This window comes from Thermothelomyces thermophilus, chromosome 1 (assembly GCF_000226095.1).
Source record: "Thermothelomyces thermophilus ATCC 42464 chromosome 1, complete sequence".
Taxonomy (NCBI): Eukaryota; Fungi; Ascomycota; class Sordariomycetes; order Sordariales; family Chaetomiaceae; genus Thermothelomyces; species Thermothelomyces thermophilus.
The window spans coordinates 7,613,646-7,628,005 of NC_016472.1; the positions used below are offsets into that span (position 1 = coordinate 7,613,646).

At 57.5% G+C, this 14,360-nt stretch overlaps 4 protein-coding genes across 4 annotated transcripts; 1 reads left to right on the forward strand and 3 right to left on the reverse strand.

Moving 5' to 3' along the window:
- The first annotated feature begins 2,152 nt into the window (after window positions 1-2,152).
- MYCTH_2298160 (uncharacterized protein) lies at window positions 2,153-3,909 on the forward strand. Its single transcript, XM_003660136.1, has 4 exons — window positions 2,153-2,339; window positions 2,402-2,568; window positions 2,813-3,117; window positions 3,276-3,909. Exons 2-4 carry the CDS (start codon window positions 2,440-2,442, stop codon window positions 3,790-3,792), a joined length of 951 nt encoding a protein of 316 aa, XP_003660184.1. The 5' UTR covers window positions 2,153-2,339; window positions 2,402-2,439; the 3' UTR covers window positions 3,793-3,909.
- Window positions 3,910-4,792: 883 nt separating this feature from the next.
- On the reverse strand, window positions 4,793-6,489 carry MYCTH_2298163 (uncharacterized protein). Its single transcript, XM_003660137.1, has 2 exons — window positions 6,056-6,489; window positions 4,793-5,960 (listed from the first exon to the last, which is right to left on the reverse strand). Exons 1-2 carry the CDS (start codon window positions 6,361-6,363, stop codon window positions 4,976-4,978), a joined length of 1,293 nt encoding a protein of 430 aa, XP_003660185.1. The 5' UTR covers window positions 6,364-6,489; the 3' UTR covers window positions 4,793-4,975.
- A 680-nt stretch (window positions 6,490-7,169) lies between these two features.
- On the reverse strand, window positions 7,170-10,523 carry MYCTH_2298167 (uncharacterized protein). Its single transcript, XM_003660138.1, has 5 exons — window positions 10,322-10,523; window positions 9,920-10,230; window positions 8,521-9,835; window positions 7,626-8,444; window positions 7,170-7,545 (listed from the first exon to the last, which is right to left on the reverse strand). The coding sequence occupies exons 1-5, from the start codon at window positions 10,395-10,397 to the stop codon at window positions 7,313-7,315; spliced, it is 2,754 nt and encodes a 917-aa protein (XP_003660186.1). The 5' UTR covers window positions 10,398-10,523; the 3' UTR covers window positions 7,170-7,312.
- A 67-nt stretch (window positions 10,524-10,590) lies between these two features.
- On the reverse strand, window positions 10,591-13,847 carry MYCTH_2298170 (uncharacterized protein). The gene is made up of 4 exons (XM_003660139.1): window positions 13,251-13,847; window positions 12,181-13,198; window positions 11,421-12,122; window positions 10,591-11,341 (listed from the first exon to the last, which is right to left on the reverse strand). The coding sequence occupies exons 1-4, from the start codon at window positions 13,711-13,713 to the stop codon at window positions 10,978-10,980; spliced, it is 2,547 nt and encodes an 848-aa protein (XP_003660187.1). The 5' UTR covers window positions 13,714-13,847; the 3' UTR covers window positions 10,591-10,977.
- Window positions 13,848-14,360: the final 513 nt, after the last annotated feature.

Sequence of the window (14,360 nt, forward strand, 5' to 3'; positions counted from 1 at the left end):
GAGCAAGAGCATATGGAATGCACCTGCTCACCAGCTCACTTGCTTACGCCGATAAGCCACTCAAAAGCAGACATGGAAGCAGGAAGCGCCTCCGACACTGAGATGAGAAAGGGAGCCTGAGGAGCAGACGATTTTAATTGCGTTGCTGCATAGCAGACCAAGAAACGGTTACGCTTCCTGCAGACAAGGTTCAGGTGATACTTTCAACTGACCGAGTTAAAAACACCCTGAGATGGGATAGGAGATGTTGTTTGGAGAGATAGATAAAGCCTTTTCGTTCAGCGTGCCGTCTAAAGCCACCAAGGTCAACAGAGAATGTCATATTCAAGTGAGCCTTTGCCACTTTCATTGATCACCAGGCTATATCATGACGCTCCCGACAAAATCGCGGCAAGGGGACGGAAAAGTGGCGCACTTGTAGTAGCTATTTTGTCTCCCAGTTCGTTAATTATGGGTGCAGGCCATGAAGGAGAAGCTCGACGCCTGTGTTCTTTGCCGTTCGCTTCCGCGTCCGGAGACCCGGAGAGGTCCGGCAGTACTTCTCCATTTCACAATAAGAGCAAGACACAAGAGACCTTACATCGTGGAAATCAACGGGTGGGAGATTTGAACACCAAAGCGTCGCTATCAGGTAATAGCAGTACCTTGGTATCCGACCTTAGAGGGACTGCTGTACAATGACTAATGCGCACACGCAGCATCCATTGTCACTGTTTAGAGTGTATCCCGATACCTATCTGGGCTCACTTTGTTTTTCTGGGCCATTATACCGACCCGCTGCCATTGAGGCAGAAACCCACAGAGGTGCCGTCGGGTTGGGGAAGGAACTTTGGGTGATTAAGCAAGCACTGTTTAAAACGACTACACAAACAGAAGCCACGTTCTGCTCGGAACATGATGGTTCTGCACGGAGTAACCCTTGCTGAGTAATGGGCACTGCCTTTTAGCTGCCTTCAGGAGCATTTGTCAGAATATTATAGCCGTTCTTCCGTTGAAAGGATTGTTAGTCTTACTCCGAAATAGGTACTCTGACCCATGGCGGTCTTAGTTGCTCGGAGAGGCTAGCAGAGACGTTCCGCTCTGTCTGGAACTTTGAGAATATAGGACATACATATACAGAAAGGCGCTGTAGTAGCTAGCCACGTGCTTACCTGCGTCTTGCTTGTCATATTCGTCAAATGCCAGGAGACCTTGGCTTTGGGATTTTGAAAAGTACCTCCCTATTCGCTCAGACCGTCATGCCATTCGGTGGCCATGCCCAGGTGTGTGCGGGATCCCTGCTTTGATGAATATATAACGTGCAGGATCTGCTGAGGGATGAACAAAACTCCACCCTAAATCACGTTTGCGGTGATTCGTGAATACGGAATACAGAGTCGTCCGTTCGACTGGACGGCATCCTCCGTGCCAGGGCAAAGCAAGTGGTCTGAGGGCCTGAGTCGGACCACTTACGAGGCCAACTGGGCGGCCTCCTTCTTGAAAAGCAGCATTCCGTAATCAGACATTCGGAACTGTTCGGAGGAAGGTGTAAAGGGTCTGGCTGAGGTGCCTCATTCGAACCAGACCAGGAGGGGGGCTTGGAACTCAGCACTCGCCGCCAGCTGACCGCCTGCAGTTGGCTTGCCTTCCGTCTCTCGCGTGTGTGCAGACGGAATGTCATCGGAGGGCCCGCCCCGGCCCGTTTGGACACAAAGTACGGGAAGCCCCGCAGCCCAGGTGCTGCCCCTTGGCCTTTGCATAGTTGCTAAGGTGTATGTATGTACATACATACAAGTACACTACGCAGGTGTCAACAGCCAGATTGTGTTCATCTCACAACCTACACACAAGTGAGGCTGTTGGGGAAGTCCATCCCCAGGTCGGTGAGAGAGCATCGCGCTTGGCATCCTTGGGGTGTGGTTTTGTCATCCAGATCTCGAGGGTGTGACAGTGGAGATCGGGGCCGGCGTCACTATTGGAGATTAGGCGCGGGCCCTTCCAAAATTGGAGCATTCAAGCCGCCGGACCCACAGTTCCGGTCCACTGTACCAGGTGAGGTGGCCCTCCAAGCCGCCCGTCTGGGTAACTACGAAGAGTATCAGTTGAATTTAGTGTACCCCGTACTATAGCCTATAGGTAAGTAGTGTTAGGGCGAGGCTGCTGTTGTGGGGCGCTTTGCCCAACTGAATCTAACCTGTCCAGGCTCGCCCCCAGGGCGTCTGACAGCCTAAAGCTTAACCGGTCCCCCTGCTGACCGCTCGTGCTCCAGAATCTCCAGAGGATACAACCTTACCCACCTAAACTCTCTCGCCCAGCCAGTCCGGTCCAGTCCCAGTCCATTAGGCTCGCCTCGCTCACCAGTAGGTCTCGCTCTTGTCGTCGTCGTTCCCACACTCCTTTCCATCCAACTGACACAAGGCAGCGAACGAGAGAGAATTTAGACAGTTCTGATCCGTTACCATGGACTACTCGCACACTGCGTTTTTCCCGGGCGCTCCGCCCTACCAATTCATGGGAGCTCCCGTTCCGCCGACGCCGTCTCACTCCAACTCGGTGGCGTCGGAAGACTTCAACACCAAATCTCCTCCGGTAGGTTGCGACCGATTTATCCTCAATACTCGTAGCCGCATGACTGCAGTTTCGTGATAGGGGCAACGAAACGACTGCAGCTGAGACGCGGAGGGGGCCCCTCGGTTTTTGTACCCGCTAGGCAGTCGATGGGACTCGTTTTCGTGTCCTGCCTCCAAGCTGCTAGGCTCCGCATTTCGATGGCTGCGAGTGGCGGGAGCGCGCATCGATTGCGGGACGACAGGCTTACACAATCATTACTCAGGAAATCTTCGACCAGTATCCCAACGGAATACCTGCCGAACAGTTCCAGAACTTCGATGGCTACGTGCACTTCAATCCTGCTCCCTCCTTCCCGGGGCCGCCCACGCCCCCGGGACAACTCCCGGTGCATGCCGCAGGGGCTCCGGTGAACGGTGCTGGTGCTGTCCACCAAACCGGACCCACCCCCGAGGTTCTCCCCGTCTCCAAAGTCGAAACTGAGGACGCAGGTCGCAAACCAAACTCGAACTCGGAGGACGATGACCTAACCCCTGCCCAGTCGAGGCGCAAGGCCCAGAATCGTGCAGCGTAAGTTGGCAGCAAACACGATCCACTCGCCACCCCACCCCCCCAAATCCCGCCCTGTGTTGCGCGCACACTTTGGTTCACCCGTCGATCGTGCATTTGCTTCTCGTGGGGAGGGAGAAAAGGCTGGAACAGTAACGGCTCGCTAACTCCCGTCGCAGCCAACGTGCATTCCGGGAGCGCAAGGAGCGCCATGTGAGGGATCTCGAGAACCGGCTGCAGGAGCTCGAGCAGGCCCAGAACGAGGCCGCGTCCGAGAACGAGCGGCTGAAACGCGACCTGCAGAGGATGGAGACGGAGAACGAGATCCTGCGAGCGACGTCAATGGTGGCGGCGAATGCAGGGTCCCCGGCGGCCGCCGCGCCGACGACTACCGGGCCAATGACCTACAGCCCAAGCGACTTCTACAGCAACGTCCTCCAGGGCCACGCCAACAAGACGCCGAGCCACAGAATAGTCACGAGCGAGAAAGGCGAACGCCTGCTTGCGGCGGGGGCCACGTGGGATTTCATCATCAACCACGAGCTATTCAAGCGGGGGCTCGTCGATGTCGAGGCCGTCAGCGAGCGCCTGAGACCCCAGGCCAAGTGCGACGGCCAGGGTCCCGTGTTCGAGGAGAGTGCGATAATCCAAGCCATCGAGCAGAGCGTGGCGGGGAACAGCGATGAGCTGATATAAGTGGGACCCAAAGAGAGAACTCTGATAAGAGTTCGCGCCTTCGGGGCGCCGACCCGGTCTTCTGCCTTTCGGGACCCCATATCAGCGCAACCCGGGGCATACCATAAGCACCCCGATGATGTGACGACGATGACAACGACGAGATGACTATTGGGGGGACTTAGTTGCCGCCGCCACGGGCAGCCCACATGCTGATGCTGACGCTCTTGGCGCCATTAAGCAGCTCGCTCGCTTTCAGGGGCATGTTGGCGGCCTTCCAAACGGGGCCGATCGGGGCGTTTTTCTGCTCGACGGCCACCTCACGCGGGCCAAAGTGCATGATCCCCCCCGGGTGATGCTTCTTGTCGGAGTTGTCCGAACACCTACGAAGCGAGTTAAGTTACCGAGGCCTAGACGTGTTGCAGGCCTCTGCTTGTTGTCTTGGAGGTCGAAGCGAACGAGGATTAACGGCCCTCTCAATGTTTCAGAAATTGGAATCTCGGGTCTCGACTGGGAAGGTTTTGGATATTTCATGGGTTATGAGATCAGCATGTCAGGACAATTCAAATGTCAACCACTCAGAAAGACAACTCACTTATACATACATACGATGCCATGACTGATAAATCTTCATCTCATTACCCTGCGTTACTGCGGAATGGAGCCAAGCTCCTTCTATCCTTCACAAGCAAAAAAAAAAAAAAAAAAAAAAAAAAAAAAAAAAAAAACTCGAACGACCCGAGGAACGGCAAGAGTAAGTCGGAACTAAAAGAAAACGACGTCCCATCATACGCCTGTGCCGTGAAGACCCCGCTGCCGCCGTTCTATACATATACATACCAAGGTATTCATACCGTACCGTCCGTGCTTGCCATGCTTTGTTCCAGAACAACGCCGTAAAAAGCCGTCCAAGTCATGTTCAAAAACCCTCTGAGCATTTGCTGGGCCCTCTCGTGACATGACGAGCCGTGAGCGCCATCGATTACCTTCCCCCCCCTCGTACATCCGTTACAGCTGAACTCTGCAGCCAGTTCCCGGCCAAGGCCCCTCGTGAGCAGCAGCATCATTAATTACACCAAGAGCTCGTGTTTCTACTTTCCTCCCATGCTGCAGGTGCCTTGGTTGGTTGGCTGGCATATATATATCCCTTCGCCAAATCTGGGACAGGGGAAAATTCCTTTTTTTCCTTTTGTACGTAGTTTATTTATTGCCTCTTTTTCTCGGCCGCGGCCACTGCCTCGCCGTTCAGCTGCTTCGACGCGTCCCCGTCGCGGCCCTCTACCCAGGGATGCTTGATGGTCAGGCACCAGATGTCGAGGTAGTCGCAGATGGTGACGATGACGTCGACGACGAAGCTGCCGTACACGCCGACGGCCATGCCCAGCATGCAGAACATGAAGGCGACCTGGTAGACGCCGTCGCCGAGGGCCGAGGGCCAGCCGAGGCCCGGGACGGGGCTGTGGCGCAGCAGGACGGGGCCGAGGGAGTCGAGGACGCCCAGGGCCAGCGGGAAGACCAGGACGTTGCAGTACGGGAAGGGCAGCTTGACCAGGTGCGCCGTGATCATCTGGCCGACCGAGTAGGCGTTGACGATGCCGGCGAAGACGGCGAAGGGGACGAGGTGGCCGTGCAGGATGGTCGGCTGCAGGTACAGGTAGGCGGCGATGAGGGCCCAGGTGAGGCCGAAGGGGGCCAGCCCGACGAGCGCGTGCCGCGAGCGGTCGCCGCGGGCGCGCCGGGCGCGGATCACGTTGCGGGCCGACTCGACCGTGTTGTAGACGAGCACGACGGCGCCCTGGACCATGTACCACTCGGTAAAGGAGAGCCTGTAGACGGCCGGGGGGATCGTCAGGCCGCCGACCGTCTCGGGGACGCCGATGGTCGCGAGCATGCCCCGGTTCCAGAAGGAGGCGCCGCCCAGGTAGCCGGTCAGGGCGTAGACGACGACCACGGTCAGGATGCCCTCGACGGGGCCGTTGATGATGCCCAGGGTGAGCGTCTTGGTGTGGTACTCGTCCCAGGTCTGGACGTAGAAGGTGAGCAGGCTGGCGAAGAGGGTCGCGACCGTCTTCCAGCTCTGGCCCATGTTGGTAGCGGCGGCGAAGATGATGACCTCGAGCGCGGTGTTGAGGGCGTCGACGCCGTGGTCGAAGAGCTCGCCGAGCGGGCCGGACTGGTGGGTGCGCCGACTATACCGGGAAAAAAAGAAAAAAAAAAAAAAAAACGACCACGGTTAGCAAGCGAGCGCTCTCCTGCAACAACCTTGGGGAGATCAAACACCTACGCTTGCGTCCCGTCCACGGCGTCAAAGGTCTGGTACAGGAACAGGCCGGCAGCCCAGCTGTAGTAGACCCAGGGCGGGCAGTCCTGGTCCAGAGTCGGGTTGTACCAGAGCAGGGTCAGGAAGTTGGTGACAACGAACATGAACCCCGTCAGGGTGATGAGGTTCGGCGCCATGCTCATGGGGAAGCACTTGATGACGACATTGGTATAGAAGGGCTTCAGCACGTAGCGCGACAGCAGCGAGTGGTCGACGCCGGAATACTTGTATTGCCGCAGGTTGGGCAAGTACTCCTGCCGTACGTAAACCATCTTGGCCGCGGGTGGTCTAGCTGCCTTCCCAGTATCTTCTTCTTCCCGAGCTAGGGTGTTTTTTTCTCTCTTTTTTTTTTTTTTTTCCCTGCGATCTAGCGTGCCTGGCTGAAAGCTGTTGTTAGAGAGCCGCCCGCTTGCTGCTCTTGGGGCGCGCGCCGTTGCTGAGAAGAATTTGTCGCCGACTTGTACCTTCGCGGAGACTTTGGATAAACGACCTGGAAACCCAAACAAGAGGGGACGGAATTGGTATTTATTTAAGTTCCGTAATGGCGGGGAAGAAAATGGTGGAACAAACACTGTGGATCGTCAAGACGCCGATCGGAAGCTTGACCTTGTATTTTTTTTTTAACCCGCTCGGCGCGGTCGCCTTGCGGCGCGTCAGGTCTGGTTTCCAAGTTCGATCTCGCGCGACGGAATATCGGGACGAAATAACTAGAACGGACCCTGCATCATACACAACCTCCGCCTACCCTCCATCATGATAGTCGGCTTGGTCCAAAGAAGCTCGTCCGAACATGTCTTTAAACACCCGCTGTTGCTTGAACTGCTCGACCTGCTGAGCCTTTTTACCTATTGTCCCTGGTCACAGGTTAAAAAGTTCCGACGATATCGTCACTGTCTCCACTTTTCCATTCACCGCCCCCGTCGCAAAGCAGTTTAGTCACTTGCCTTATCGATAATCTTTGCAACCCCAAAACCCGGGGTCACTCGAAGCCAACGGGGAACCATCGCGACTTGGGCTTGGCGGAACACAGAGAGCTCTTGATTACCACCCTGGCGCCTCTCATCCTTCCAAGCACATCCTGACCAACAGGCGTCTATCGGTCTATGTCCGAACCGCACACACACGTAGCCTCCGACACCGCGCATTTTGACAAGAAGAATGCTCTTCAATTTTGTAACGGAGAAGAAAACACAATTCAACGCCATGCGTCCCCTTCGTTCATTAAGCAACCGACGCCACCACCAGAGCCGCAACGCCCTCCTCCTCGCTCCTGACCGTGATCTTGGTCGTGACGCCGGTCTTGGAGGAGTAGGCCATGCGCACGTTGGCCACCACGCGTCCGCCGTTGACCGTCTTGCCGAGGAGCTTGAGCGTGTGCGTCGTCTGGTTGACGGGAACATCTGTGCCCTCGAGCGGCTGGAGCGAGAGCGCCTTGGCTAGTTGCTCGGTCGCCTCTGTTGCACTGTCAGCGTTGTCCTCATAGGGCGGATGGGTGCTACTAGGAGCCGGAACGGCTGCCTCTTCCCAAACTCACCTGGTATGCTCTTCACGCCGCTCAGTTGTAATGTCTCTTCCGCCTCCTCTCCCTGCGCGCCGACTTGCTCCCAGATGTGTGCAAAGTTGCTGGCGAAGGTCGGGATGACGTAGTCGCTGCCCGTCAGATCGAAGTCGGACACCTCGTACTCGTCTTCGTAACCAGTCTCCTCGGGCTCGTTGGTCGTCGGGTCGATCTCCTTGCTGGTAAACTTGAGAACGTTGGAGAAGGTGCTGACAGGCATGGCGCCTTCGCCACGAGCTTTTCGGAATACCACGTAGACCTTGCCGGGCACGTCCGTCTCCAGCTTCTCGGCCTGCGCGACAAAGACATCTTCGAACTCGTCTTCCTCCGACGGCGTTACCACCACCGACACGTTTTCTAATATCGTTGCCGGAAGCGTGTTCTTGATCTCGTACTGCAGCACAATGTGCTCCTTGAAGACATGCTTGACGACGCCAACCACATACTCGGTCTCGGCTTCCGTCAGCTCCACCAGGGGCGACGACTTGAGGACGTTGCCGAACTCCCTCATTTCGGGGATCTGCATCAGCTCCTGGGCGTACTTCTGTGCCACTGCCGAGGCAGAAGCGGCCGCTTCCGCGGCTGAGGGCGCCCCCTTGGTCGGGCCGGTCTTTGGCGGCTTGAGCGACGGGGTTGTTGCGGTAAGCTTCTTCGTCCTGTCCTCGGCATCGGCCTGCTCCCGTGTAACAACGGGGATCTTGGAGATGTCGAAGGGCGTTTCGAAAGCTGACCTGTCGTCCGAGGTCACATACATGACAAGTTGCTGCTCGAAATACGGCAGCGCGAACATGGTGTCTATGACAAGCTCTCTCGTTAGCATGCGGTGAAATGCGTACCGAAAAAAAAAAAAGATTTCTCGTCAGCATCTTACCGTTCTTGACAAACCTCGTGGCCAACTCGTCCTCCTCGTGCATGAGCCTGAGGTTGAGAGCTGCGCGGTCTCGGACTTCGTCATCGACATCATCCAAGCACCGCGTGAGCAAGACCTCCACGCTGCGCTTGACGTCCGGATCCTTCTGGCCTACGCCAAACTTGGCCAGCGCAGTAACCGCAGCCGCACGCACGATCGCGTTTTCCAGGACGACCCGGTTGTAGATGTACCGGATGTACTTGGTAGGCTGGGATGTCTTGGGGCCCTCGACGCCGAGGAGATGGAGAATGCGGACGGCCAGCTTGGTGAACTCGCAGTCCTCGATGAATTCGCAGAGGTGGGCAAGAGCCTCTTCCTTGGATTCCGGCACGAATTTGATCAGATCGAACATGCTCTCCACCACGGCACGCTTGAAGTCGTAACCCCCTTCGTCGCGTAGGATGCCGCTGAGGAACTGGAGCATGCCGGCCTGCTTACTGGGGAACTTGAGGCAGAGAGTCCGGATCGCCTCGACAATGGTGATCTTGAACTCATCCGTGATCTCGGACATGAAGCCAGAGATCTGCTTCATGAGCCGGTCCACGCTGGCTTCGTTGCCCGTCTTGAGCAGGGTGGTGATGGCGAACGTGGCGATCGAGCGGTTGCTGTTGGAGATGAGGAGCTCAATGTCCGGGTTGCAGACGTGGACGACGTGGGGCCTGAAGGAGGCGATGCTGTGGAGGATGCGGAGAGCGGCAAACTTGGTGACGGCGCGAGGGGAGCTGAGGAAGAGCTGGAGGACGTGAACGGCCTGGGAGATCTCGGCGTCGGTGACGTCCCGCATCTCGCAAATCGCCTTGGCCGCCTCAAAGTTGACCATCTCGCTCTTATGCCTGAGCCAGCCGTCCAGGAGCTGCATCATGGGCTTCCTGAGCTGAGCATCCTCCTCGGCCAGCTGAGAAGCGAGGCGGACGAGCATGACGATGGCGGCTGGGTTCTTCATGGCGCCGGCCGCACCAAACTGCTGGACCATCTTGACCAGCGCCATCCTGTCGTGCATCCGCATCTGGTACAGCAGACCGATCGCGTGATACTGCGTCATGGTCGAGTTGTTGACGGGAAGATTGCCCGACGACGACGAGAAGCCCAGAGAGAATCCGCCGGACGACTTTGTGCTCGCCGCCGCCTCCTGGGTCTCGCTCTGCCAGCGCTTGACGACATCTCGGGCGATGGGGAGGAGATGGTAGGCGGAAACGAGGGCCGAAGACGACACCGAGGGGTTCTTGTCGACGATCGCTGTCTTCATGACACGTTCGATGGACTGGACCGTGGTGGCCTGGAAGAGCGCAATGTTAGCTAGCACCAACACAAGCGAGCTCGAAGCTCCCAGACGGCGGATGGTGGTGGTGGTGTCTCGTACATCGATGATGCGACAGAGCGCCCGGATGGCGTTGGGGCGGTAGATGGAGTCGGTGCTGCCTCCGGTATCCTTCATGATTGTGCTTGTGACCATGATGATGTCCTCGGCGGAGCTGGCCAGCTCCTTGATGACGAGGTGAACCATCTGGCGCAGGCTGGCATCCTTGTTCTGGAACAGCTTCGAGATGCCAAAGAAGAGGGTAGTCGCCTCGGTAGTCGGAAACTTCTCTCCAGTGTATAAGAGCAGGGCAATCTTGGTGAGAAGGACGCGACATCTTCGTGGTTGGATCGGCGAGGAGTTGAAGAGTCGAGCTGCGCACCGCCAATATTGGCTCGCAATTAGCTGCTGCTACTGCTGCTGCCGCTTCTACAAGCGGCAGAGAGGGTTGCGAGCCCTGCGTACCTTCCTGGAAAACCTGGGTCCGGTCAATCTTGACCAGGCCGCCGTCGGCGTCCTCGTCCTTCTTCCCGTAGTTCATGGTGGGCAGAACGAGGCTGGTCGCGCTGGGGAACGGTGGGAGAGTCGGGCTCAAGCAGGTGTGAGCCTGTTGTGGAATCCCTGGGCAACTTCGCGACGTTGCCAATTCAGTGCTGCCAATGGGGGCGCGCCCCACAGCAGGGGTCGGCTGAGTGCACGGCCCCTGTACGGAGTAGTTATGTGCTTGTGGTTGCCGATAATTCAAGCAGGGAGCGGGTCACCTGAGAAGTCACATGAATCCCGCCCGCCGAACCTTTTTAGTTCTGATTACCGAGTACCGTTCCAAATAACTATACATAGCGATAGAGCCACAGTAGTAACGCCGACGAGCAAACAACACAAAACCGAAGCCTGCCCTTCACGAGTTTCTCATATTCTTCCTCGATGAAAGCCCACCAGTCCTTCGGAACCACTACCTCTCGGGTCTCAGACCTTGTGATCATGTCCGTTAATCGGTCTTCAAGATATAGGTAATATAGTCACAACATGTAAGAACAGGCCACTAGACCGTAGAGCGAAGTGCGGAATGTCCGCAAGCGCTTCATGAAATCTTTCCACGCTCGGGCGCGGCCTCCCGCCACTCACGCGGCAACCTGCTCCGGTGCCGCCGGCTGCGGCTCGGCCGCCTGCTCTGCGTGCTGCTGCTGCTGCTGCTGCTGCTGCTGCTGCTGCTGCTGTTGCTGTTGCTGTTGTTGCGGTTGGGGTTCTGGCTGGTGCTGCAGCTGTTGCAGCTGCTGCTCAGGCTGGGGATTGACTGGATGCACAGGAGCGGGAATGGCTGTCGGCGCAGCATCGTCGCCAACATACAAGGTATTGATGGGCTGCCCATTCTCGTCCACGTCCGCTTCTTTGCGGTCAGGGTTCCTGCCCACGGCCTTGACGGCCTCCTTCTCCTTCTTGCCCAAGACGACCAGGTCGAAGCCTCTCGGAAGGACCATGTCGGCTCTGTAAATCGCGTTTGACACTTAGTACAACGTACGGTAGGGTCGTAAGGAGGACGGGGGGGTTGGTTCAGACAACATACTTCAAGAAGTCTTGCTTCAACAGTCGTGCCTTGTCACGCAGAGCTTGCTGGTCACGCGGGCGCTCAAAGGGGATGGTGCCCGCCTTGATCTCCTTCTCGATGGTGCTCCACTTGCACTGGTAGGTACTGACCGCCTTGACGAGCAGCTTCACGTCCTTGGACACCCAGGACGAGCGGACCTGCGGCTCCTTGACCTTACGAGCCGCGGCCGAGATCTCCCTCGTTCGCTGCGAGAGGGCCTCAAAGTCTGGCTCGTCCTGCGTCCCGGGAACCGGCGGATACTGTGATTGGCCAGCAGGAGGGGCAAGCGGCGCGGTTCCCGAGATGGCTGTTGAAGGGGGATTCATTGTGGCTTCCGGCACATCCTTCTTCTTCCGCCTCGTCCGCGTCCTCTTTGCCGGCGGCGCCGGGGGCTGACCGGCCATGGATAAGTCGTCCTGGGCTCCCCTCTTCCTGCCCAAGACCTGGGCTGCCGACTCGGCGTAGATGGAGCCGTTCGGCTGGAACCCGGCCTGCTGTTCGGGTTCGCCGTACCCCAGAGCAGGCGAAGGGCTGCTGAAGCCTGGCGGGTAGGGGATCCGCGGTGCTGGGGGATAGGAACCCTGGGACAGCTGCTGGCCGTCGCCAAACCCTGGAGTCCCTTGCTGTTCTAGCTGCTTAAGCACACGCAGGTTGGAGATGTCGAAAGCTCCCATTTGACTGCTGGGACCAATAGTTAGCAAAAACCTCACAGCCCCGCGAGTGAACCCAAGTAACTTACCCGGACTCGGACCGGTCAAATCCCTGACCCATTGCGTCGGCCTCGAGTTGATATCGAATCTGCGATTCGGTCCTCGACGTGGGATCGGAAGGCGCAAAATCATGCTGAAGCGATGCCTTGATGTTTCCGAAGCAAGCTTCGACAAAGCCTCGCAGAGTGTCCAGGAAGTCCTTGAGCGGATATGTGTCCTGGAGCTGGGTCAGGTCGAGGTCGTGGCCCCCGACCGGATGCTTCGGAAGCAGGACGCAGAGCGACCTAAAGCGATTAGCATTTCGGTCCCTGTCCAACGCTGCCGCCTCAAAATCGGTCGGTGCGATGGGCTTCAGCTGGATAGCGTCATCATTGTTCCCGAGGAAAGCTTCGATCGCTTCGAGAGAGACATCTCCATCGCACCAGATCTTGGCGACTTCCTCGAGGGGGTTAAACGGCACGCGGCTATCCTTCTTCAAGATCTCGAGCGTGGCGATGGAAAGCTGCATCCGGATTAGCAAGGCTTGCTCGATGACCTGCTCGCTCCTGGCGTGGGCAGTGTTGTCCGAGCCTTCGGCGATGAAGAAGCCAGGAAATGCAGAATGCCACGCCTGCAGCCGCGGCAGAAGGTCTTCCTGCTTGACGAGGGTAAGCTCGTCGAGCAGAATGGCGAGGTTCGCCGCCGAGACGACCTTGAAGGCCTTGTGCCACAGGGTGGACTTCTTGTCGAGCCGCATCGTGTCGGCGACGAAGGCGAAGTCCACGAAAGGGACGGTGTCATCGACCACGTAGTACCGGCGGTGCGCGTCAAAAACATCCTTGTAAGCATCCTGCTCCAGCTCCCACATCTCGAGGTCCGTCTGGTCGCTGCGAGTGTGGTTGAAGTAGTCATCAGCGGCAATAAACAGGCGTGACAACATGGCTCTCATGACCTGTTCCCTGGCCGCTCTGCGGCTGGGCGTGTCCTCGACGGCTGACGACACCACAGAGGGCGCAGGCCCAGGTGTACCGAAGGCACGGCCAGGAGCCGCCCTCTGTGAGGGCACATCTGACCGAGTGAGCTTAGGATCAACTAGCGTGCCCCGGGAGGTTGAACATACTCTGAGATTCGGGCTGGGACGAAAACGCGTCCGTCACCGGATGGCTGTTGATGCTCACGATGCTGGACGCACCGCGACGCGTTCCCCGGCGTGGAACCACCACCACCTCGGTCTGCCCACGCGGGCCCTTAGCACTCGAGGCAGGAGGAGGGGGTGGAGGCATGGCCGCATCCTGGGAGCCCGTGATGGCGGGGTCGATGTCCTGATGATACACCGGCGCGGACATCGGAGCCTCGGGTTGCAGGTTCGGTTGCTGTTCCTGCTCCGAACGCTCCTCTTGTTCCCGCGGCAGTTGCTGTTCCTGATGCTCTTCCTCTGCTGATGAGGGAGGCGGCTGTACCTCTCCGGCTGGCGCCGCGGTTTGATGTTGTTGCTGCTGCTGCCGCGTCGAGCGGCGGCTCGCGCCCGCGGCGGGTTCTTGCGCTGAGCGCGACGGAGGACGTGCTCTCCCGCGCCCTGACATGGGTTCAACGTCTGCTGAACTGTCAAGATTTCTTGCTAACGGGAAGAACTCGATGAATGATGTCGCAATGAGACGCGGAGCGCGTTGTAGAAGGGTTGGGGTTAGGGTTGCCGTCGAGGGCAATTGAGGTTGTTTGGAAATTTATCCTGGCTGGCGGAGGCTGTGACCCACCCGAGGAAGTGGTGGTTTGCTCAGGAAAGAGGGTCATACTCCGATCATCTAATCACGTGACTTGAAGCGTACAACAAGTTGTACTGTGTACTGTATGAATGCCTCACGCTTTTTTCAACCCTTGATTGCCCAATTGGATACACTACAAATAATCCGTACTCCGTACAGGGTTCGAATACCAGAAGAGTAACTAAAACCAAAAGCGTGTACAAAGTAGTTTACCAGTACGTCACATAACGAAAAGCTCTTACATCAGCGTACAGTATCGCCTTCCAGGTACCTCCTTGCCTGAACAAGAGCAATTTCTGAATGGATGAAACGAGAGATTTCGAGGCATGCAGTCAGCGCAGGGTGTACGGATTATACGTTAGTCAATGAAACCCTAACCCCTTCCAGATAACCGATCATGGGCAAGCCTCGAGGCGATCACGGGCGGTCTCGAGGCAGGGGCTGTGTGCACTGGCGCGCCATTCCCC

What these genes read in the sequence shown, in the direction of transcription:
- MYCTH_2298160 (XM_003660136.1), top strand. Translation starts at nt 2,440, where the DNA reads ATGGACTACTCGCACACTGCGTTTTTCCCGGGCGCTCCGCCCTACCAA. An exon ending in TCAACACCAAATCTCCTCCG is followed by an intron (nt 2,569 to 2,812) that starts GTAGGTTGCGAC and finishes ATCATTACTCAG; the next exon opens with GAAATCTTCGACCAGTATCC. An exon ending in AAGGCCCAGAATCGTGCAGC is followed by an intron (nt 3,118 to 3,275) that starts GTAAGTTGGCAG and finishes CTCCCGTCGCAG; the next exon opens with CCAACGTGCATTCCGGGAGC.
- MYCTH_2298163 (XM_003660137.1), bottom strand. Translation starts at nt 6,363, where the DNA reads ATGGTTTACGTACGGCAGGAGTACTTGCCCAACCTGCGGCAATACAAG. An exon ending in GCCGTGGACGGGACGCAAGC is followed by an intron (nt 5,961 to 6,055) that starts GTAGGTGTTTGA and finishes TTCCCGGTATAG; the next exon opens with TCGGCGCACCCACCAGTCCG.
- MYCTH_2298167 (XM_003660138.1), bottom strand. Translation starts at nt 10,397, where the DNA reads ATGAACTACGGGAAGAAGGACGAGGACGCCGACGGCGGCCTGGTCAAG. An exon ending in GACCCAGGTTTTCCAGGAAG is followed by an intron (nt 10,231 to 10,321) that starts GTACGCAGGGCT and finishes GGCGGTGCGCAG; the next exon opens with CTCGACTCTTCAACTCCTCG. An exon ending in CGCTCTGTCGCATCATCGAT is followed by an intron (nt 9,836 to 9,919) that starts GTACGAGACACC and finishes GCGCTCTTCCAG; the next exon opens with GCCACCACGGTCCAGTCCAT.
- MYCTH_2298170 (XM_003660139.1), bottom strand. Translation starts at nt 13,713, where the DNA reads ATGTCAGGGCGCGGGAGAGCACGTCCTCCGTCGCGCTCAGCGCAAGAA. An exon ending in GTCCCAGCCCGAATCTCAGA is followed by an intron (nt 13,199 to 13,250) that starts GTATGTTCAACC and finishes TCACTCGGTCAG; the next exon opens with ATGTGCCCTCACAGAGGGCG. An exon ending in TTTGACCGGTCCGAGTCCGG is followed by an intron (nt 12,123 to 12,180) that starts GTAAGTTACTTG and finishes TATTGGTCCCAG; the next exon opens with CAGTCAAATGGGAGCTTTCG.